This window comes from Eulemur rufifrons, chromosome 26, assembly GCF_041146395.1.
Source record: "Eulemur rufifrons isolate Redbay chromosome 26, OSU_ERuf_1, whole genome shotgun sequence".
Taxonomy (NCBI): domain Eukaryota; kingdom Metazoa; phylum Chordata; class Mammalia; order Primates; family Lemuridae; genus Eulemur; species Eulemur rufifrons.
The window spans coordinates 2,011,473-2,037,013 of NC_091008.1; the positions used below are offsets into that span (position 1 = coordinate 2,011,473).

General features: G+C 35.7%; 1 protein-coding gene across 2 annotated transcripts in view; it reads left to right on the top strand.

The window, feature by feature from the left end:
• Positions 1-25,541, top strand: part of NDST4 (N-deacetylase and N-sulfotransferase 4) — a 160,918-nt gene that overhangs the window by 14,197 nt on the left and 121,180 nt on the right. The window contains exon 2 of one of the 2 annotated variants that reach the window (XM_069459071.1): positions 15,494-16,718. In XM_069459071.1, the coding sequence (XP_069315172.1) occupies positions 15,741-16,718 (978 nt within the window). In that variant the 5' untranslated portion in view covers positions 15,494-15,740. Of the gene's footprint in view, positions 1-15,493; positions 16,719-25,541 lie in introns of those variants that run through there. The other variant, XM_069459073.1, reaches the window with a different exon arrangement.

The following is a 25,541-nucleotide window of genomic DNA, read 5'->3' on the forward strand; positions in this document are numbered from 1 at the left end:
AGGGGAATTGAAGAGTAAAGGACATTTTAGAAGTGCCATTTTGTTTTATGAATTGGAACTATTTAATGTTGTTTGGGAAATATTAGTGAAGAACACAATTCATTTTAAATAAATTATTGTGGCTCTCAAACAGAGCTTCTTAAATGTATCCTACTCTATTACGTGTAGACGGCTACAGATTTATAAGAGCTAGAAAGTTATACATAAATATCTGAAACAGCTTGCTCTTTTTTTAATAATTTTTAGAGTGGTTCTAGGTTCCTAGCAAAATTGAGCAGCAGGTACAAAGAATTCCCATAAATCCCCTCCCACTCATGCACAACCTACCCCACCACCAACATCCCTTACAATCAGTGAACCAACATTGACACATCATTATCATCCAAACTCCATAGTTTGTATTAGGGTTCACTCTTAGTGTTGTATATTCTATGGGTTTTGCCAAATGTTGACCTGTAACTGTCGTCATAGTATCATATGCAATTGTCTCAGTGCCCTAAAAAACCCCTGTACTCCACCTATTCATCCTTCCCTTCCTCCCCCAAAACCCCTGATGACCACTGATTTTTTTCACTATCTCAATAATTTTACTTTTTTCATGATTTCATATAATTAGAATCATATAGTACATAACCTTTTCTGTTTAGCTTCTTTCACTTAGTAATATGCATTTTGTGTTCCTCCACACATTTTTATGGCTTGATAGATCATTTCTTTTTAGTACTGAATAATATTTCATTGTACAGATGCACCAAAGTTTATCCATTCATCTACTGAAGGACATTTTGGTAGCTTCCAAGCTTTGGCAACCATGAATAAAGCTGATATAAAACATCTGTGTATAAATTTTTGTGTGGATGTAAGTTTTTAACTCATTGGGTAAATAACAAGGATCATTGCTGGATAATATAATAAGACTATGTTGAGCTTTGTAAGAAACTGTCACACTGTCTTCCAAAGTAGCTGAATTATTTTGCTTTCCCACCAACAATGAATAAGACTTTCTGTTGCTCTATGTCCTCTCCAACATTTGGTGCTGTCAGTGTTTAGGATTTTAGTCCTTCTAATACGTGTGCCATGGTATCTCATTGCTATTTTAATTTGTAATTACTCATAGTGACATACAAAGTGAAGCATCTTCCATATGCTTATTAGGCATCTGTGTTCTCTGTTCTGTTCCATTGGTCTATGTGTCTATTTTTGTGCCCATACCATGCTGTTTTGGTGACTGTAGCCTTGTGGTATAGTTTGAAGTCTGGTAATGTGATGCTTCTAGATTTGTTCTTTTGCTTAAGATTGCTTTTTGTCTATTCAGGCTCTTTCTGATTCCAAATGAAGTGTAGAATTATGGATCTAGAAAAATAATTCAGTGCTTCATGCAAGCTTATTTTTGAACTCACTGTTCTGTTCTGTTGATCCAGTTGTCTTTTCTTTCACCAATACCACAAGGTCTTGATGACTATAGCTTTGTAAGTCTTGGAGTTTGTTAGTCTCAGTCCCCCAACTTTGTTCTCCTTCAATATTAAATCGGCTGTCGTGGGTCTTTTGGTCTCCATATAAATTTTGCTTGCTCTTTTTAATCCTCTGGACCATTGTAACTAGTTCTTAACTGATTTACCTCATGGCTCCAATCCATCCTCTCTGCCCCTCAGAAAATAACTTTCTAATGACAACGTTTACCATGTCAGTCTTCAATTAAACTATTTCAATAGCCATCGAATTTTTAAGGCAATTTAAACTCCCTAGAATTTTAAATCAGACCTTTGTTATCTTCTAGTACCCACCTACCTTTTCAATTCAATTTCCTACTACTCCTTTATATAAATAAATGAAAAAACAAGAAGGAAGGAGGAAGTGTTGGGAGAGAAATTGTAACGTTTCACTGGGAGGCTAGAAGTAGCTGTACTGAGGATATTACATTTATGTAAAAGACTAAAAGAAATGAAGATTATGGCATGTTTATACCTGGGGGCAATTAATCTAGGCAGAAGCAGCAGCAAGTGCAGAAGCCTAGAAGTATGTGTGTAAAGAACACAACATGTTCAGAGACTATTCAGAGGTCTGGTAGGGGGATGCGGAGAATTCAATGAAAGAGAAGTATTGGATATTAGGTAGATCTGTGTAGATCACTCTATGAATTTGGCTGCTACTCTGAGTAAGATGTGGGGAGTGGGGTGGGGGGGGGAGCAGTCATTATTATTTATTTATTTTGGGGTGAGGAGTTGAACAGAGGAGAGACATAACCTGATATATATTGTTAAATGAAACCTTTGGCAACATATTGAAAAACAACTCATGTGGACCAATGGCCGAAGCAGAGATCAATTGGGAATATATTTTAATAATTCAGTGGAGAAATGATTCTAACTGGGACTAGGTTGATAGCCCTGAGGGTGTTAATATATGTTCAGATTCTAGATATATTTTACAGATAGAGCCAATGGCTTAGATGTCTAGTGGGTTTGGTGGGGAAAAAAAAAAGAGAGGTGACAATAACCAGCCACAATGGGTGAGTAGGGGTGTGTGTGTGTGTGTGTGTGTGTGTATTTCTAATAATGTAGCACCCGTTACTTATATAAGAAGACAGTGAAAGGAATCAGTTTAGTGTCAAAGAAAATATCAGGCAATCAGATTTGATCTCGTTTAAATTTGAAACAGCCATTAGATTTCCAAAGTGGTTGAATACACAAATAGAAGCTGGTAAAAGATTTAGCTGGGGATGTGAACTTTGGAGTCATCTTATCCATCGCATTTAACACTAAGCTTATCGATAGTATTTAAAACCACGACCCTGTATGAGATCCCCCCAGAAGGGAAGGTAGAGTAGAGATCAGAAAATGTGACTAGAAAGTCATAAAAAAACATAAATGTGTGATTTCCTGGAAGCTGAGGAAAGATAGTTTTTGTGCGGATGAAAGGATGATCAGTGATACAAAATGCTGCTTATGGATAAAGTAAGATAAGGAGCAAGAATTGATAATTGGATTTTACACCATGAAGGTCACTGGTGACATTTGTAAGAAAAATGAAGTGGTGAGGGTGAGCCTGATTAGAGCAGGCTCCAGAGAAAATTAGACACAGCATTAAAAACAGTTTGGCTGTAAAGGGGAAAGTAGAATGACAGATTATAGGGTAAGTGAATTTTGACAGAAATAATAGAATGTTTGCATGCTGGCATAAATACTTTAGTAGAAAATGAAAACTTTATGGCTACATGGGACAGAGAAAAGTATTATTGAAGCAATATCTCCAATGAGTAGGTGATAATGCATTGGAAATTAGTGCAGAAGTAGAGGGCTGTCCTTAGCTAGAGTAGATAACGTACCCAAAAGCGAACATACACGCATATAAGCGAGTAAGTATGGTAGTGGGTGCTTATGGAAATTCTTTTCTGCTTGCCACTGTGTTCAACTGTGAAATAGGAAACAAGATCATCAGACGAGAAGAATGAAAAGGAAGTTAAAAGTTTGAAGATGGAAAGATATGAAACATTCATCTAGAAGAAGATAATGTCAATGGATTAAAAAACATAAAAAGATTACTGGCAAGAATTAAGGGCCCATGTGAGGCTATTGATCGAGAATTAGGTCAGATTGGTGATGCTTCTTCTGTCCTCAGAGTTGCAAGCACGGATCTGGTGGAATGTGCAATTTATTCAGTGTTGTTTAGACAACTGTATGAAATAAAAGAGAGTAAAAGGATTTTAGAGTATATTATATATAACAAATATAATGATTGATTACGTAATTTGTGCTGAGTAAGGAGTGTTTTGACACCACGAGAGAGAGAGAGAGACTGCAAAGTGAAAAGATGAATGGTTTAAAGATTCTAGGAGCTTGAAATATTGTTGAACTTTGGGTAAGAGGTAGAGTGAGCTAAAGAGATAGGAGATTGTGTTTGGAAAGCCAAATGTAAGAAATCAATATTACCAATCACTTATGGTTATTAGTTATAATGGAAAGACCTAGCATGTGACCATGGGACCTGGTGGCAGTGATAAGAAGAAACACAGCAGGAGCATTAAAGAGAGAACCTAAAATCTTGAGGTATAGTGTGGGAAGAATCATCGATATGGTTATTTTTATTATCACCAATTATTACACGAGGAGTTTGTTAAAACAATGAAAGGTTTCCAAAAGACAAGATTTTTAGAACTGAAGGGCTTTAACCAGGCATGAGCTGATGACTGCTGTAAGGAGAACAGGTGGGTGCTATGGTCTGATAGGATGAAAAATTAGAGGATTTTAGGGAGTGGGAAAGAAGAATAGTCTAGAAGTGACAGTAAGAAACAAGAAGGACATCTCACCAACCTCCTGACCCAGCGGTGGAGAACTGGGAGAGAAAATAGAGCAGCAGAGAGCTCTGAGGTCCTAAGGGGAGAACAAGGTCGGTCTTAGGGCCAGGAAGATGCAGAAAACTTTTAGAGAAGAATTTCACTGAATAGGGAAAGAATTGTTCTGATGACTGACCATGTGTTCTGGTGAGCGCAGTGAAATGTTTCAAGAAATGGAGAGAATAGGAAATGGGGTCACAAACCCACTGTGTAGGGGGCTAAGGAAAGCCCATGGGGTCCTAACTGTCTTTTGATGAGTCACATGGCTGGGGACAAAGGCACCATGAGAGAAGTTGTGGGGGTCCCTGTGTGAGGACTTGGGTCCCAAAGACCCCAAGCCTATAGCAAGGTTCATGTCCTAGGAGTTGGAAGAGCTGGCGGTTTACAAGGGGGGGCAGGAACTCTAGGTAGACAGTTGTCTCCGCCATAATGTTGGGAACGTTGGTGCATTGTCTGAAATTCAACTCATCTGGCAATCCACAGCTACTATATCAGTTTCCTAGGGCTATGGGAACACAGCACCAAAATCGGAGTGGGTTAAACAATAGACATTTATTGTCTCACAGTTCTGGAGGCTAAAGGTCCAAGATCAAAGTGCCAGCAGGCACAAGGGAAGGATCTGGTCTCCTGCCTTCTCTTACTGGTTTCACTAGAAATCCCACTGTGCACACTTAACGTCCCAATACCTGCAGTCTGTTAATATCATGACCTTCGTCCCAGAAAACACAGGGTTTTTAGGACATTTTTACGCCATTTACTCCCTTCTTTACTTTTATGCTATTGTTCTTATTTATTGCAATTAGACTTTGGTTTATCTGCAATGTCTCAAGGCTTTACTATTACCATTTTCTGTGCTCAAGTTCATGTAGATTAACTCACGTTTTGCCAGTTTATTCTATCTTCACTTCTGTCCGGAAACTTGAACACTCTTCTTATGTTTAAGAAATTCATGATCTTATGAATTTCCACCTCAATACACATGTAAAGTCATTCTGTCCTCAGCCACGTCACGGACATGCCGACTGAGGGTGTCTAATCCCATATGCTCTTATCAGACTTTGAATCAGAAGCTACTGAAGTGAAGAATGGGTCCAAAGAAAGTTCCATTTAGGTTGGGGTGTCTTCGTCTAGGTCCGTGTTCCAGGGGCATCAGTAGAAGTGTCACTTGAAGTACACCCCAGGTCTCAATATCAGCAGTGACAGCTGTATCGTATCTGGTCTGTGGCCAATTTTCAAAATGGACTTTATGATATCTGTGTGTTTGTGGGTGTGGCCGTAACCATAACTGGAGTAGAACGATGAGACTAAATCTAATTAAGAACAATTTTTTTGGATTGCATGTTTTAATCACCTTGATGTTTGCATTCCAATTATAGTTTGCATCTGTATCACGGTGTTATTCAGTCCTCCTTTATGACAAATTCTGTGATAGTTATTGAAAAAGATTTCTTAGTCTCTAAAAATACTTTTCTTTAAACAAATTTTTAATGACTAATTTAGGGAAAGCAACTTCAGAGAAGAACTCAAAGCATGAACAGAGATAACGTCTATTGTTATATTTGTACATTTTACTCAGAATGATTAATTTGAGTATTTCATTGTAAGCACAACCTCCTAATTATCCATTACCCTTCAAATCATCTGCAAAACAGCTGCACATGAACAAGTATTTTTACAGATTCTCAGGTAAATGATAAATTATAATGGATGCATACAATGTTACAACTGTAAGATATAACTGTGAGCAGTAGAAAGTGGTATCAAGAAAGCCTCTTTTGCAAATAAATCATAATGCCATTCTAAATGGAAATTGCAAGCACAATTTTAAATTATTTCAAATATAGTTCTTAGGTTTTATATTTCATCCTCATAACCAAGAAACAGAGTAAATTGAGAGACAACGTAAATCATGGTGTACATATTTCTCTTTTGTATATAAGCTATCATTAATTGTATGTTAATTCTCTACTCTTAAGATATTTTAAAAGGTTCATTATTTAAGCAGATTCAAATTTTTAGAATTGTGCCATTTTTGTAAATGAAATCATTGCACAAATGTGTTTGCACAATAGAGAAATGTGAAGCTGAAAGGTAAATCTCTTGCAAAAACCAATGCATGCTATTATATTTAGTGAAGAAATAAAATAAATATATCCTAAATCAGTGGTCATTTGGAAGCAAGATGTGGCAAAACTTTTTTTACATATTTGAATTATAGGTGTTTTACCTCTTTTTGCTTCAGAAAAAAAATGTAGTTCTTAAAATTCACAAACATTAGCAAGATATTAAAAAGATCTGTTGTTTGATTTATCTATCTCTTGTGCATAATAGAAACAAAAATATGAAGGTGCATATTTAAAAAGTAGAAATAGAATTAGAGAAGCAGGGAACCATACAAACAATATAAATTGGCTCTTCATTATAAATAAGAGGAAGAGAATTGATTAAAACGTATTTGGTGTGAAACTGTTGCAAAATTGGGATTTTAACATTAAGAGTCATTGATCTTTCCCTGGTGTCAACAGCATGATGTTCACTCCAAGAGCCGTGTCACCTTCACTCTCAGGACTCATCTAGTTAGCACTCTCTTTGTTTGGTAATCTGTCAACAGATGAACAGGTGCTGTTGGTCTACTTTTGCAATAAAAGCTAGAACATATTGCCCTCTAGTGTTAAAAAGGAGACCAAAAGAATATTTAGAAATAAAGAAATATGCATTATTGAAAAGCAAATGTCTTATGTTTCCCTGTCAAATCAATGTGCTATATCAATAGACAGGCTATTATTTCTCATCGTAGAAAAACAAAGGGAAAATATGACTGATAAACCTGTTTTTATAGGCTGTGTGATAAAAAATGTTTGCTGGATGGAGGACAAGTTGTTTTAAAATTTTACCTTTTCATAATTCTAGTCACATCGTTTTTTCATTACAGTTTTGGGTATTTTACAACTTTAGAAGAGATAACTTATTTATGCTACGTTATCTCCGATCATTACTTTGGCTTTTTAAAACAAAACAGCTGTAAATATAATTTTCTTGAATTGTTAAAAAAGAACATCACTGTAGAATAGGTCACTCAGCTGGCAGAGATAACTTTATGCAGCCAGGTTCTGCGCCCAGTGAAAAACATATTCCTTTCCCTAAAACACAAGATAAAAGATTGTGGCCGGGCGCGGTGGCTCACGCCTGTAATCCTAGCACTCTGGGAGGCCGAGGCGGGTGGATCGCTCGAGGTCAGGAGTTCGAGACCAGCCTGAGCAAGAGTGAGACCCCCGTCTCTACTAAAAATAGAAAGAAATTATATGGACAACTAAAATATATATATACAAAAAATTAGCCGGGCATGGTGGCGCATGCCTGTAGTCCCAGCTACTCGGGAGGCTGAGGCAGTAGGATCGCTTAAGCCCAGGAGTTTGAGGTTGCTGTGAGCTAGGCTGACGCCATGGCACTCACTCTAGCCCGGGTGACAGAGTGAGACTCTGTCTCAAAAAAAAAAAAAAAAAAAAAGATAAAAGATTGAGGGAAAACTTCATTAGACAACATGTTCTAGAAAGTGACATAAGTAGAAAATTAATGATCGAGGTAGAAAGAACACTGTATTTGTCACTTTATGTATAAAATGATGAGCGGGCCTTACCAAATAAATTCTGGAATAATCATGCTATCTTGTACACTTAAAATCACTGAAGAGGGTAGATCTTATTTTGTGTGCTTACCAAAACAAAACATAAAATAAAAATAAATAAATAAATTCTGGGGGGAAATATGCTGATATTAACATAATCCAGATTTCTGCAGACTCCCACGTCCTGTGGGTGCAAATGGGGTCTGGTTCAGAATTACAGCCCACATAGGATTGGCTCCTCCCTTCTCTTTTACTCAGTTGTTTTAGTGCCCTTCAAGGTCTCGCCTTCAGTTGCCCATTGGGAGGTCCTGGCTTTCCTGCCCACCGCTAATCCCACTGCCCAGAAGTCACTGAATGTGTCTCAGCAAGGCCACTGCTGCCCGTACCCACCGTGGAAACACTAGTATATGCGCAGGTCTGCAGTCTTCTGTATCCCCAATGCTCGGTGTGCACAAGGGTCGTGAGCACATGTTGCGAATCAACTCAGGCAAATGGATGGACGCCTGGTTGCCAATCCGTGGAGTCAAGCTGATCAGAGATGCCAGCCCCAGGCGGATAAACTAAGATTAGTGAGGGGACAGTGGTGGAGACTAAAGCCATGAAGATATAAAAACACTGTAATTACCAAACAAATGTTAATATGTAGCTACTGTTTATGGTCAGTCACTAAGAGAGCATTATACCCAGTTTTGAACAAAGTCCCCAGAAGGGAGAGGTTGAATTTCTAGAAAATACGCGAAGGCAAAAGGAAAAGGTTGACTTTAGAAACACATGCATTTTCCACAGCATCAGGACGCAAGGGAGAATTCCTTAGATTTGGGGAACCTCAGTGGGAGGGGTCCCTGGATAATTCTGAGCCAGTTCAACCTTCCCTTCCTTTTCTCATTGTAAAGTAGAAGGTTGGGGAGTTAGGGAGTGGGGCCGCCTGACTTGGAAATGTGTTGAAATCATCAAAATGTAACAAGTTGGAGGATAGAGAAGAAACAACAGTGATGGCTATAAGGCCTCTTAATCGTGTTTCCCTTTTATTATAACTAGACAGTGTCATAGTTTTAAGTGAAAAGATAAGATCAAAGTTACATTTTTAAGCTACAGAAAAAATTACATACAGAGAAAGTACTAGCCAGAGGTTTTTGTTAAGCAATGTTGATTTGATTTGATTTTTCTGGGTTTTCAAATATTTTATAATACTTTCCACTATAAAATACACATAAATTTTGTTTTTTAAAAAGGTAGCAGTATGAGTTTTCATAAACATTTTTTCAAATCATCCTTTGTAGATAAGACAATTTACAGAAAAAGAGCTTGCTTTTGAGAGAAAATTGTTCATATGATTTTTATCCAAACAGGGAAGAATACCGTGATATTATATTTCCTCGGTCACCTTTTGTAGCTTCTATATAAATTGTTTATATAGAAAGAGAAGAAAATAGAGACAGAAAATGGAAACATTGTTACATAGATTGGCCAGTTACTGCCCACACCCCTCCCATTAAATCCATTGCCACAAGCTTTACATCAGTGACTTTAAAACCACCCACTGTCAAATAAAAGAAAGGAAATTTTCCAGAGATGAAAGGGAAATAGTAAATAAAGAGAATAAATGAAGAACAGATTAAAACAGAGGAACTGAGACGTTTTCGAAGATAACATGAGAAACAGGTGAATTGCCCTTTGCTTCTTACATAGAGGAGTAAATAGGAGCTAATCTAAGACTGAACTAAATTTTATTTTATTTTTTTATTTCAGAATATTACAGGGGTACAGAAGTTTTAGCTACATGAATTGCTTTTGTATAATTTGAGTCTAAATTATATGTGTGTCCATCACCCAGATAGTGTGAACTGTACCTGTCAGGTGTGAATTGACCCATCCCCTCCTCCTCCACTGTCTGTCCCTGTGGTCCACCCCCAAACTGCAACTGCTCTTTGTTCTCCTCGGTCCAATATTATACCTTCCAGCCAGGACAGCCTGACAGGTGGTGTCTTTAGTCAGCCTTCTTGGCTCATCGCCCCCTCCCACCCCTGAGCTACATTTTAGGTAGCCTGTCTGGTTCTAGTTCAATTTTGAATGTCCCATTGTAAATATTACCCCCAAATTTCTACAAAATGAGACAGATTCATGGATTTATCCCAGGGATTTATCCCCAATGTCATTGCAAGTTCCTAAGGAATTGTCTGGAGTTCAGGAACCCATAGAACTGATACAGTTATTCGAACATTGTTAAATTCTATTTAATTCTGGCCGATACGTTCTAAAGATACAATTATTATTTTAGGAATATTAAGGATAAAATTCAATGATGAACTCTTAGCTGTAAAAATAAACACAGAGTTCCAAGCAATGATCACTAGACTTGTCAACTTGGACACAGATCACATTTCTATTACTGTATCTAAATCTTATACGGCAAAGCAGAACAAATGTCCATATGGTGGTTTCCTACTCTTGAAGACCTCATGTTTTTCTAATAAATGAGATGGAGACATAGATATTTACAGTTTGATTTTAATAAAAAATGGGCTCTTTGCTTTAAAAAATCATGTTATTCCTCTGCTTTAGCAAGCAAAACACAAGAAAATGGTAAATAGGCACTATATATATCTGCAGGAAATGGTGATAAAAGAAATCGCCTGACATTTACTCTTCTATTTACTGAGTTGCCTTCAGAATCTTTTGAAGTATGAAGATAGCTGATAGCTCAAAGCTATGTGCCTAGTATAATATTATGTTACAATATAATATCATGGTAGTAATGTTATCATTATGTTTGAAATGACACTTTTAGGAGTTTGCAGTGGTAAGAATGCATACTTTGGAGATTAAAATAAATTTATATTGTCACAGAAATCAAGAAAATATGAAGTAAATAAAAGGTAGGTAATAATCAAATGGTTATTTACAGGGGAAGAAAGGATCATTTTTGCAGAAACTCATAAAATAAGAATACTACTTTGATTTTGATTAAATATAACAATTACTCATTACTTAGCACCTTCATTTGGGGGGAAAAAGAGTTATTTATGTAGGTATGGTTGCTGCTGAAAATAATACCACAATATTTTGTGGCTGAAGCCGAAAGGAACTCCAAGGGACCAAACCATGTGGTATCAATCAATTCCTAGTCTCAACCTCATTGAATCAATATTGGATATTTTCAGAAAGCACTCAGAATCATAAGAGACTGAATTGATCTTTAGCTAAAACCTCTGTGATATTTATCATTCTCTTAGAACCAGCTTAAATAATTTGAATTAGCTGTGCCTTCTTGAGTAGTGTTTCAACTCAAACACTTTTGACCATGACCTGGAATAAGAAACACTGTTACATTGGGAACCAAACACGCACACACACGTGTTCATGTTCATTTATGTGGTGGTGACTTGTAATTTGAAAAATACTGCAACTTTCTTAAAAGATGGTTGTCAATTTTGGAATTCACCCCAGGGGTGTGCTGGTGCAGCTTATGTATATGAAAAAATGGTTAAATTTGGTTGTTTTAACCATTTTAATTTTTAATTAAAGGTATTAATGCTGCTACATTAATATGAAATATGAGCTAATTCTTTTTAAGTTTCTTAAGAGAAAACAAGAAACTCATGAAACATGTAGAAATAAGGTACTTAAAATGTTTTCTCCTAGGTATCATGAAAAATCAAAGCTGATTAAATTACTGTAAATTCTTAAGTCCTCCCAACTTAACACACCATCTTTAAGTTGGTTGGAGTCACCGGTACAGTTTTCTCCATATTGGGTAGATATTTCTGGTTTTGAGTATGCAAACTTTTAAAATTGAAGTTAAGTTTGCTAATATGGGGTGAAATAATGTAAATATGCTTCCCGCTAAGTGTTTGGCTTCACTCAGACTAATCTTTGGCTTTTCTCAACAATGCAGTTGGTGGAACATAAAACCCTAGCATTATAAATTAATGGTCATGTGAGCTTACTTTCTTTCTTAAACCCTCTAAATCGCAATTTCCCCATTTTAAAAATAGTCTAAGAATGAGTAAACAGGATGATGAATGCAAAGAATGTAGCATAATTACTAGCAAGTAGGAGCCACTCATTAAATGCTTGGAAATATTGTTATTTTTAAATTTCAGCTGAACTTTAATGAGCCTCTTTGGTGACCTGTATAGCTTATTAGACAGTATTCAAAAAAGAAGGAATCACACATACATTCAATGTGATGTCATTGCTAGCTTTCTTCTGAATTTCTGTCTTTCCAAAAAGTAGCCATAACTATGATAGCACCTGTAATTGCTCTGTTTACTAACTCCTCTGCTGCTAAAAAATTACAATAATTTAGAACATGTGGAAAATACACTTTACAAAGTATATTTTAGAGCATCTCTAGATACATTTTGAAAATGAACGGTTTGAAAACAGATATGCAAAACAATAATGTCTTCGTGTTATCTAATCTTAAAAGACAGTAATAGATTCTGGGCGATATTTATTCCACTACTACTGAGGGGATGACCCACATTTGAAAGCATTGAAGGAAAAGATAAGAAAAGTAGTGAGAACAAGGAAGGCAGCATGTACAAAGGTCTCTCTTTTTTCTTCCTAAAGTCTGTGCAGAGGTCATGCAGCCCACATTTTGAGACAGATTGTCGTGAAAAATAATGAGTTGATCTCCCTTTCCAAATTTTTAACAGTGGCTTTATTAGGACATGTAAAAGTCAGATTTAGAAGCATTGGGACTAACACTTATTTAATTTTCTTTGTGTGGTGGTGAAGGAAATATTAATTTTTCACAGATGCGATGCCCTCAGAAATCCATTTATTTGCTCATCCTATAAAGAAAGGCTAACATTACCATGTAAGGGGAAGGGGCGGTGGGGGGGTGGAAAGAAAGCTCTTGTATGTTTTTGTTGCTGACTGGTCTCAAATTCATTCTGCAGAGGGTGTGAGATTCAGGTAAAATAAAAATGTTAGCATGTTGCCTTGGAGTCCTTAAGAACACATGTACATGTTATCATACACTTTTGGTGCATTTTAGTGCCTTCACCATTATCCTGAAATGAATCCCCTTAATTTTATATGAGTTATTTACCATATGCTTCTTTTGGAACATTAATCTTGTTTTATTTTACTTATGTTGACAATGTAAGATTGTCACATTGGTTGGTCTCCCTACTCCCATCCCCTCCCTTGCCTTTTTTTTACCCCTTTTTAAGGGACACAACGCTAGGTAAACAATTCAAACAAATCATGTACCACGTCTCTTTGACATTCCAAACAATGGCCTCATAGCAACTCCTCTCTCAGGTGTAGAACGTAAGTAAACATTGACAGTCCATCATCTTTTATGGTCCAGGCTTCCTCATCTCCACTGGCCGATTTTTGTAGAGGAAGAAGAAATGTGAGGATTGAATGAGCAGGATAACTCTTTTAGTTAAAACAGCACATGGAAACACACATATCTACCATGTGGTAATATGTACCTATCATTCTTCCAACTCTGAACATATTAATGTTAAATAAATGTCACATTTCAATTTCATTTATTCTTTGGGTTGGCAGATTCTATCCCCATATGCTTTTTTATTTCTTTTTTATTATTGCATATTAGGATGAACTATTCTAATATGCAAAACTGACATCTCATCCTTTGTACGTTCAGAAATAAAAATCCCATTTCTTATGTCAGAAGAGATAAAGATTTGACAAAATATTAACTTGTCATACATTCAGTTTCTATTCAAATCTCTTGATTAAATTTAAATTTAATTTTACTATTAAAACACTAAACAACCCCTCCAAAGTATGTGGATTATTAGATTCCTGCTCTTGTTGGGCCATTTCGGGACGGGATAGGGGTGGGATGTGTCTGATTCCAAGGTTGCTTAAATTAATTTATAAATCAATTACATGAGCTTGAAGAAGTCTAGGAATGAATATAATATAAAACTGGAAAAGATCCTTTGAGAAATTCCAAATCTCTTTCAATTGCAATGCTTTATACATATATATACACATATACATATATATGAAATATACATTTTTTAAATTTTTTAAATTTGCTTTTTATTTAGGTAAAATATAAATATATAATTTGTGATCTTTACCATTTTTAAGTGTATATTTCAGAGGTAATAAATACATTTGTATTCTTTTTTCCCCTTCATCCCCTTCACATATCTTTTAATTTGATTTTTATTTTAAAAATTTATTCATGAACATTTTCAAACATACACAAAACTAGAAGGGATAGCATAATTGGTTTATATATTTTATACCAAACCAATGCCTTTTTATTGCTGTATTTCATTTCTTTTTAATAAAATGCACTTCAATTTGTTTAAAGGGAACTGACTTCTGAAACACTTGAAAGGCTTTTGGAAAGCAAATAGTTATTTTAAACGATTTTATTTGAAAACAGAGTATCAGTAAGTCTCTAATGTGAAATTAATTTCCTTTTTAAATGAATATGAAATCACGGGGGAGATTTTTCAAATTGGTACAATGTGTTTCATGGAGGAAAATTCAAGTCCATTGATATATTTGGAACTGAAGAATTAAAATATTTGAAATGTTTGGTAGAAATTTCAAAATTTCAGATTTTCAACTTTTGAAAATGTTTTTAAAATATTTGTTCAAAATCTAAGACAAAAACAAATATTATTTCAATGTAGCATAGACTGTTTCATTTAAATTAGTGAGAAAAAGTTTATTTTAAAACAGAAATACAAAATGAAAGCAGTGGTATACTATTGTAATGTTCAATCGTTTAACCTAATAATTTTGTTATAAATAACCATTAATCATTCAGATCCTCAAATTGAAAATATAAAATACAGAAACTCATAAAATGTCTACAGAGTGATAGAATATCACTCATTTTGTATTACTCATTACAAAACATGCTAATTTAATTCTCCATGATGTAATGAGTTAACAATACACATCTTAAGTATACATATCACAAATTGCAAGCATGAACTATTTTGGATGTTTTCCTATGGACACTAGTTTGGCAAACTGGGAAATGGAAATTTTTTTTTAAGTATTCTAACCTAGTTTTGAGGGGAATGAAAAAAAAAATTGTACAGAAAGTAATAAAAATTAGAAACATCTCTACAAAGAAAAAACCACCTAAGAATAATGAAAAATGATGTCTAATTGTGATGAAGCAGTTTGTCTAATTCTATGTATATATACGGTTTGCCAGTTCTGTCGAAGTTGTTTTTATGGTAATTAATGTTCTATACTAAAGGATACTTTTTTATGACTTTTCTTCCCTAGGTGACTAGTTGAGAAATGATCTCAATATGTGTTTCTGTATATATGGATGTTTGGGTAAAATCAAATAGGATTCTGTATTCTGGAGGTCCTCACAAAGTCTACCATACTCTAAGCAGTACAATCTAGATTGTCAACATCAGGCTACTAACATTTTGGCATATTAGCACAATAAAATTATCTTTCATATCTTTGATTTTTAGATAGCAGCATATATATATATAAATACACATAAATAGTTCTAGTTCTATTTTTGTCTTAGTTATTGGATTTCTCCTCTTTTTCAGATTATGCTTAGAGGATTCTGCAGCAATTCTTGGTATTGGACATACTCAAAATCTCTTCCGCTTGTGCCCTCCTGGTCCATTGCCTTCCAGCTTTAATTTATTTGTGATCCCTTCAAACATTTTACATGATTTGCAATGGTTACATGAACTTTTGGGAAGTTATGTTTACATCATCTCATACTTTATTCACTATGGCACTTTAGAAAAAGAAATTGGAAAAAAAACTTCCAAAGCATTATTTTAAAAAATGAATCTTATTGTGAAGCTCCGGAGAAGTTTTCGAACACTGATCGTCCTCTTGGCTACCTTTTGCTTGGTGAGCATGGTTATTTCTGCCTATTTTCTCTATTCTGGCTACAAACAGGAGATGACCCTCATTGAAACCACTGCAGAAGCAGAGTGTGCTGACGTCAAAATTCTCCCCTATCGGTCCATGGAGCTGAAAACAGTCAAACCTATTGATACATCCAAAACTGATCCTACTGTCCTACTCTTTGTGGAGAGCCAATACTCTCAACTTGGTCAAGACATCGTGGCTATTTTGGAGTCCAGCCGATTTCGGTACAACATGATCATCGCCCCCGGCAAGGGAGACATGCCTCCTCTTACAGATAATGGCAAAGGGAAGTACACTTTAGTTATTTATGAAAATATTCTGAAGTACGTCAGCATGGACTCATGGAATCGAGAGCTTTTGGAAAAATACTGTGTGGAATACAGTGTTAGTATCATCGGTTTTCATAAAGCCAATGAGAACAGCTTACCAAGTACACAATTAAAAGGATTTCCATTGCACCTTTTCAATAATCTAGCTCTAAAGGACTGTTTGGTCAACCCTCAGTCGCGTTTGCTGCATATCACCAAAGCCCCCAAGGTTGAGAAAGGCCCCCTGCCTGGGGAAGACTGGACTATTTTCCAATATAATCATTCGACCTACCAGCCTGTACTTTTAACTGAATTACAGACAGAAAAATCCTTTTCATCTTTGTCTAGCAAAACACTTTTGGCGACAGTGATTCAGGATCTGGGGCTTCATGATGGAATTCAGCGAGTTCTTTTTGGGAACAACTTGAACTTCTGGTTGCACAAGCTCATCTTCATAGATGCCATCTCCTTCTTGTCAGGGAAGAGGCTGACATTGTCCTTGGACAGGTACATCCTTGTGGACATTGATGACATATTTGTTGGAAAGGAAGGAACAAGGATGAATGTCAAAGACGTGAAGGTAAGAACACTTATAAATAACATCACAATTTGTGTTTCTTTATGTGGTATTGATAAAATATAATTTTGAATATTTTAGATTCCTAATCACTAAAATTTTAAGGTGCAGTAGGTTTGAAATCAAATAGTCATTGGAAAAAACAAAATCTTGAACTAAGCCTTAATCATTCCATGCACATACACTCACCCCCCCGCCCCCCGCAAAAGCTTCAGAATGGGATACAGCCAAAATATCCCAACAAGTAATTGAACTTAGTCTTTTTGCCTCTTTTTAAGCTTTGCCCACCCCAGCTAGAGCGCCTGAGAACAGCCTCCCTTGTTCTAACATATGCTGTAGTTTGAAGCAGTGAGACTTATGTAACACAAACTCTATTTCTGGACTGATCACCCTGCCAAACTTGGGTTTGAAAATTGTGTTTCAAATACAATTAAAACACAATTGTGGTTAAAATATAAGATGGACAAGCAGCCTGAGACCTTTCTATAATCTCAAACAAGCACAGTATTTACTTATATAAAATGTTCATACACTTGTAAATATAGGTGTTAGCAAAAAATAGTTTTATAGGGAATGTACAAGGTATTGGACTTGGCTTCAGGAGGATTGAATTGTTTATCTCTATTATTTTTGCACATTATTTTGGGTAACATGGCAGTGTTACTAGTAGGACTTCTAGGTTATGACCAATTGACTGTGTAACTGTTTCATAATGCAATGGCTATTAAATAAAGACAAAACCAATTATGGTACACTAGATTAGGTAGGCAATTCTGAGCATAATTCTTTTTTAAATCTCCATTCAGCATTCTCACATAATTTTTCACTTGTGCCTCTCTCATCCTATATATCACTAAATTCATTTTGTGCATAAATAAGTTTAGCAAACAGATGTACAAAAATAATAGGAGACAACTTAGAATTACAAAGGAACCGAAGATTGTTAAGACCTTGTCATCATTTTCGATCTTCCGTTATTGAGCTGTTTACCCTGCAAAGGTGAAACTTGGATACGACTTCAAAATCAAAGCTTTTTTCCCACCCACCCTAAGACCTTATGACCATGGTAATACATGATTGAAACCAGTAAAATAAATTCACTTTTTAAAAATCTTCAAAGTACACGTGGGCCAGTGAACTCTGTTTTTAATAAGCTACTGAGTGAAGCACCTCTTGACTGTGACCCAGATACTTCGTCTGGAGACTGTCACAAAGGAATTAAGTGACCACAGTTGTGTGCTATCTAATCTTTTCTTATTTTCTCCCTTATTTTTTAGTATGTACTATTCCTTTTAATTAATATAAATATTAGTATTATTTAAATTTTAAAACCCTAAACTTAAAAAAGAGGCCATGTGCTTCAAATGGTTCTCTGAGAGGTTAGTTCCTCTCCTGAAACCCTAAAAGGACAGTGTGTTCCTAATTTCAGGCCGAAGAACAATATGAATTTAAAAATTCCTCATAACGCTAAATGAAATTGACCAGCTCAAACCCAGCTATTTACTTATTCTCAGTAGAAAAACAAATTGCTACCCCGCACTGCTCATACAATAGTCAAAGGTCACTGATGTGCTCTTAAGTGGCATAACCTCAAACAGGATAATAGAATATTGAAATTTAACCAAGGCTTCAGTGACGTCACACGTGAAGAGAGAACCACAAAGGTTGTGTGGGTGTATAGGTATATATTAGTGTGTGCATCCATATGTGTATGTGTATAGAATTATATAATGTACATTAAGTAAGACATACTATTTATTAATATATGCACATGATAATTTAACTGTTATTTTGAAGAAAATACTCTTTTATTTTCTTTTTATTTCAAAAAATGTAGGGGGTGCAAGTGTTCTTTGTTACATGGATAAATTGCATCATGCTGAACTCAGAGTTTTCAGTGTACCTGTCACCAGAATAGTTGTGATTGTCCTCAATAGGTAGATTTTTCATCCCTTGTGCCCTCCCTCTCCCCCTTCTTAGTTTCCGATGTCCATCACTGTTCTTTCCGACCATGTATGTCTTCCCTTTAGCTCCCCTTCAGCTCCCATAAGAGAAAAGATGTGGTGTTTGTTTTTTTTCCATTCCTGAGATGCCTTACTTAGGATAATGGTCTCCAGTTCCATCCAAAGTGCCGCAAAAGACATTATTTCATTCCTTTTTATGGCTGAGTAGTACTCCATGGTATGTGTGTGTGTGTGTGTGTGTGTGTGTACATACATACATACACCCCACATTTTCTGGATTTCTTAGCAGAAATCTGACAGGCCAGAAAATAGAGGGGATGATATATTCAAAGTGCTAAAGAGTAGGGTTGGGGGTTGGGGGCCGGGGTGGGGGGGGGGGGGGGGTGGGCTGTCAACCAAGAATACTTTAACCAGCAAACATGTCCTTCAGAAATGGAGAGATGAAGTCTTTTCCAGACAAATAAAAGCTGAAATAAATCCACTACTAGCCTTATTAAAATTCTCTTACATGTAATATGCTTCTTTTCTCTTGCTGTTTTCGGGATCTTTTTTCTGTCTTTGGTTTTCGACCGTTGATTTTACATAATAGGTCTTGGTGTAGTCTTGTTTAGATTGAATTTCACTGGAGACTCTTAGCCTTCATCCACCTGGATATTTGTATATTTCTTTAGATTTGAAAAGTTTACTGGTATTATTTCTTTAAATAAGCTTTCTGTCTCTCTTTTTTCTTAAACTCCTGTAATTTGAATATTTCCCTTAGAACAATTAATCAAAGCATAGGAGAAACTCAATTAGAACTGAGGGCTGTTTACCTCTTAGGTGACTTGTATGTCCATAAAAAATATTGTTTTTTAAAGTTAAACATTCAATTCACAGTTTTGGCATCTGATTTTTGTTTGACTTTATTTTTGAATAAATATGGTTTTCTGGGAAAGAATTTTCAATGATGTTCAGAAAAGTTCTGATAGTTTCATGTTCTTCATCCTCATGTTACTCTCCTGGTGGAATAACCTTTAGTAACACACTAGTAGACAAGGAGAAACCCTTCCTCCCTCCCTCAAGCTCTACCCCAGTTTTCTAGAGCAACAATGTTGCATAGGTACTGACATTTTTCTATATTATTCTGAAATAGAGGTATTCTGTCCTCCAATAGAACAAATTGGGCAGAGGAAAAGGTGCTAGACAGATAAGGAGCTTGATTTAAGGTCTTATGATATTAATGGTTTAAGGTCTAATGATTTAACATGGAACAGCCATAGTTAGGCTTTTGAAAAATTAAATCTAACTCTAGCCTGGGCAACAAAGTGAGACTCTGTCTCAAAAAAAATAAAATAAAATAAAATAAATCTAGATTTTCTGGCACTATTGGGTTGACAGTGTAGACTTTAGAAATCATCAAGCTTAATACTTGCAGTCTTAGTGGTAATCAGTAAAAAGAAATGAATCAAAGAAGAAAAACAGATTTAATAAAGCATTTGAAGTCTCCTGTAATAAAACCATGACAGTTAGTTTCATATAGAGGAAAACTGTTTCATGCGCCAAGATAGTAGCCATCCTAACAACCACTGGTGTGCCTCGGACTGGTTCAAGGAAGAAAACTTAAAAGCTTAGTAAGTCCTGGTCATCCTCAAAGAAAGAAAATTAAAGACTGAAAACAACACAGTGTTTCAGAAACAGAGAAGGCACAACATTCATCTGGAATTTGGCATTTTGAACCCATGTTTTCCCCCCTATTCATAACCCCATGATGAACAAGAATTCCACCATGACTGCCTCCTAACAGCACTGTGGAATGTACCAACTGACCCTTTGTCAGAAATATGTCTGAAATTCGGAGTGTTGTGTAGCGGTTAAGGGTCACGAGAACAAGAAAGTTAAATCCTTACTTTTATTTTGCCCCAAAATTTTGGTCTACTGAATGAATTTCATTTAGTTTTTATGTATGTATTTTCTTAATGAGTGTGTTCATTGTAAACGAGTCTATTTTTTGTTAGAAACAAGTGTTTTATAGGCGTGCTTTTATTTAAGTCTATTTCCTGGGTATCAACCAATTATTATCACTTTTTAAAAAAGCATATATTAAAATGAGGCCTGTGACCAAGTGAGAGTTTTTTGCTCGACTATTTTAATGTCTTTTATATGCAAATTAGATTTTAATGTAAAGATCAGACATTCCTTGGATTCATTTGCGCTCAAGACAGGCTGGAATAGTATTGGATCTAGCACTAACTTAAGCGCTTACATTGGTTAGTTTGCAGTATTAGATAATTACTGAACAGAGTAATTGAAACACCAGGGGAAGAATACAATTAAAGTCCATGAACTTCATTTTGCTACTCAAGCTGTAGCAACTGTCTCCGTGAGAAGGAGAAAGTATTAGAAAGTATTTTAGTAAAAGCAACCAAGCTGGCAAAGTCTCAGCAAAGTGGAGAAACAACCGCTTATTAGAGACTTTAAATCTCATGGTTAATAACTTAAAAGCCCTACTGGAATCAGTGGCGATATTTTCGGATTGGTTTTCTCCATTTTGTCATTGTCTATGAAGACATAAATAGTGATTATTAACTGGCCATTTAATTGGCCTGAATTATAATGAGCTGTCTCAGCTAACGCCGCTGTCTTTCTCTTACGATATTCATCAAACTAGGAAATGTCCTACTACACTTCTGTTCAGTGCTTTGTGTAATGGAAAGAATATGGTTCTTGGCCTCGATAAGTCTAATGTTGAGATTTTGTGTGTGTGTGTGTGTGTGTGTGTGTGTGTGCAATTTCAGAACTCTTTCCACAGTTTCAGCTATTCATGTTCTGACTCTATAAAACCATTTAATGTTTTAAATAAAAAAGCACAATTAATTTTGACTACCTGCTAAGGTTAGATAATTTAATTCTGAGCCATTCTTACTGCTCTACTTTAAAAAAATAATAAAAGTTCAGAGCTCCTGTGGAGTACAATTTCACTTTTGTACCATTAATACTGAAAGGAAAGGAAATTGAAAAAGACCTTGAAATTGAAACGCGTTCTGAAAATGCTATATTCAAATGCCGTTGCCTTTTCCTCAAAGCAGGAGAAATCAGTTCAAAGCATTGTGTTCTCCTACAGAAAAGTACGTCTTGATTTCAAATGTCTTAAAATGAGAAGGAAAGAAAAGAAAGAAAAAGAAACAAAGAAAGATGAAAGAAAGAAAGAGAGAGAGAGAGAGAAAGAAAGAAAGAGGGAGGGAGGGAGGAAGGAAGGAAGGAAAGAGAGAGGGAAAAGAGAGAGACAGAGAAAGAAAAAGAGTGGAGGGGGCAAACTTAAACTGTGTTTTAAAAACTAAGTACAAAGTAAAGAAATATAACAGAAAGCAAAAAGAATTTTTTCTTATATTGGAAAGCAGTACATAGAAGACAAAATATCTTACTGGGATATTTAACTCACCCAGACTGAAAAGGCAGTCGTATAACGATTAGCTTGAAAGCCCTTGTTGCAGCAATAAACTCATCACAGAAATTGTCAAATACACTGTATTTCCATTGGCAGTGGTATTATTGAAGTTGCTTTGCCACCCAAATCCAAATAAAAGAATAAACAGTGAGATTAGGAACATGATTGAGTATGATTAACATTATTCAGGCAGGTAAGAAAAGTCACCTTCATCCCTGACAGTAATGGCTCAGGTGGGCGGATGTAACTATGAAAAGATAAAAGTATCATTTTCCTGTGCTTAGAAAGGAGACAACGTGGCCTTTGTGAGCTCTACGTTTGTTTCATTTGGAAACATCATCATAAGTACTCTCTGGATTTGCATATGTTAGCAACTGTGCATTAATGGAACATGAAATAGAGTCAGGGCCATTTTGCATTTTCTATGTTGACTTCCTGGTGGTCTTTCATGATTTTAAAACTTAGACATACATGTTATGTATATACAAATAAACATATACATTTGCCCGCTAGTTTCATTAACCATTAGTATTCTGCTTCTTTTTTATGAGCCTTGTAACAGTGGTGTAATCAGATCACCTAGGTACCTGTAAAAGACATCACGCAGGTAGATAAATAGGACTCTCATATATGAACATTGCCCTTTCTGATGTGTGTATATGTGAACATAGCTATGTGGAAAATTTCTCTCCACAAATAACCAAGCTGTATCTGTGTCTAAAATCACTCACTCCAGTAGTATGGTTGAACTGATGTGTTTATTCTCATAGTACTCAATTGAAATATTTAAAGTTTGTGTTAAATATAAACTGGAAACCTGCATTGAACTGTTTTTGGAAACCAAAATGAGCAAGTTTTAAATTTTAGAATTTTTGTGAGACATTTTTACGCTTTAACCCTGGTTTTAGTGTACTCACTGTGCTGAATTAATTTACCAGAAAGAGAAACGAAATGACAGGAAGTTATACTGATGATTGGAAATGACTACTAAAATGAAAATTTTAACAACAAAGCAATAGGTCAAAAAGCAAGAATATTAAGAACTTGTTTAGTACCTACTCTGTGCAAAGTATTATTCTTAGTGTCCTATAAATTTTAACTCGTTCAATCCTCTAAACAATCTAAGTAGTAGCTTCTAGTACCTTAATTTTGCAGAAGAGAAACACAGATGTGATGAGGTTGAATAACTTGTCCAAGATCATATGACCAAAAAGAAGCAAAGTTATTATTTGAATTCTGGCTCCAGAGCCTTAACTCCTACTAAATATTCCATAGAGCCTCTCAGTATTGACTTTTGAATTTGAATTTTTCCACTGATCGTTATGTTTGCAGATTGTTTTTTCTCTGTGCATGCTTTTACTCAAACACATATTTTGTAATTCACTGTCCTAATTAGCAAATGTGACCCTAGTCCATGGAAACTTAAGATAGAAATCATAAGTCATAGTTTCTTTGCTAAATTCATCTAACACGTTATTTTTTTACTTTTTTATTATTTTTTTATTTCAGCGTATTACAGAGGTAGAAATGTTTAGGTTACACATGTTGCCTTTGCCCCACCCGAGTCAGCTTCAAGCGTGTCCGTCCCCCAGATGGTGCACACCGCACCCATTAGGTGTGAATATACTCATCCCCATCCTCCCCCTCAAAATCACAAATTCTCAGTAGAAACTGAGGCATATATTTTAGCCTATCAACAAAAAATTTTCATCTATAAATTGGAATATTCCTTAGAAAAGAAACGTAAAACTATTTTAACTAATAAAGAACGTGTAAGAGATGTTTGCGTGTGCCTGTAGCCTTTCAGTTGGATAGCAGCTGGAAACTGCTTCACTTCTTTTCGAATATAGACAAGGCATGCTAGTAAAACATAGCTCCAAAAGGTACATTTCTGAATGTCTTTTAAAAAGATATTAGTAACTCATATCTCTTCATTCTTACTTTTAAATTTGGATCCAATTCCAAAAATACCAAAATGCAAAGTACTATAAACTAAGGTCCAGTTGTACATATGAGAAATACTACAGAAACATACTAAAATTTTCTGATGTCTGCCAGTAATGACTTTCTGGCTGTCATTTCCTGCTGGTCCCTCATGGATTGCTGCTTTGCAGGAACTCTTCCTTCTTTCTCTCCTCCTCCCCTCTCCTCTCTCTCCTTTCCTCTCTCTCCTTTCCCTCTCCTTCCCCTCTGCCTTCTCATCTCTCTCTTCCTCCCCTCTTTTTCTCCCCCTCCTCTCTCTCTAATTTGGTTCCTCCTTCCTCTTTTCAGTTGCTTAATGTTCGTCCCAAAATGCAAGTTTGATGTCATCTGTTATCTAGAAAAATCTAAACAACTCTTTGTTTAGCTGTCTCCTCTTTCCTTCCAATCTATGTCCTGAGATTGTTTGACCTTTGTACCTCCGTTAGTATATTTGCTAACCAAGGACCATTTACTCCAGAGAAAAACAATCTTTCTTACAAGCAGAATCAGCATCAGCCTCTGGGATTACTACTGCAAAATTACTTACTTATATTAGTCACTTTGTTGCAAGTAACTACAATGCAATATTCTAATACTCTTTCCATTTGGGAATATATTAGCATAAAATATGAACGGATACATTGACAACTTCCTCATTTGGCAATATATATTAACCTACACTGAATATTCTGATGCTTTTCCTAGTAGGCAGAATATCATTTCCCATAAGGGAGTGTTTGTTGATTTGTCTCAATGCTTCTGACTTCCTATTTTTCTTGAGCTTAGATGACCAGCATGCGATGGTGCATTGTTCCCCAAACCATTGACATGATAATGTTATTTGTCCTGATCCTTATTAATAATAGCGACTTTAAGAATGACAGCCTGCCATGTCTGAGTCTAGACATTAAGCCTAAACTTGCTGTGGTCATTTTTATGATATATTCCATTCCTAGTTATTTTTAATAAACATGCTTTAGAAGCAAGTGTGTGTTTTAGGGGGGAGACCAAATACAGATAGTAAACCAGGGGAATTAAGTTAAAACTATTTAAACTAGTTGTAACTACACACATATTTTAATAGTAATATGGAAATTTAAGACGAGTTTATTTTTATTTATGTTAAAAAAAAACCTTAGGGATATAAATACTGCCTGATCTATAAGAAGTCTGAATTCGAGTTAAATTGAAATATTAATTTCTGAAGATAATTTTACCATAAAAGTGTTTGTGTGTGTGTGTGTGTGTGTGTGAGTGTGAGTGCCTGTATATATAAGAAAATATGTGAGAGTAATCGATACAGAAAAAACATAAAAAATTAGAAAAATCGGCCGGGCGCGGTGGCTCACGCCTGTAATCCTAGCACTCTGGGAGGCCGAGGTGGGTGGATCGTTTGAGCTCAGGAGTTCGAGACCAGCCTGAGCAAGAGCGAGACCCCATCTCTACTAAAAATAGAAAGATATTATATGGACAGCT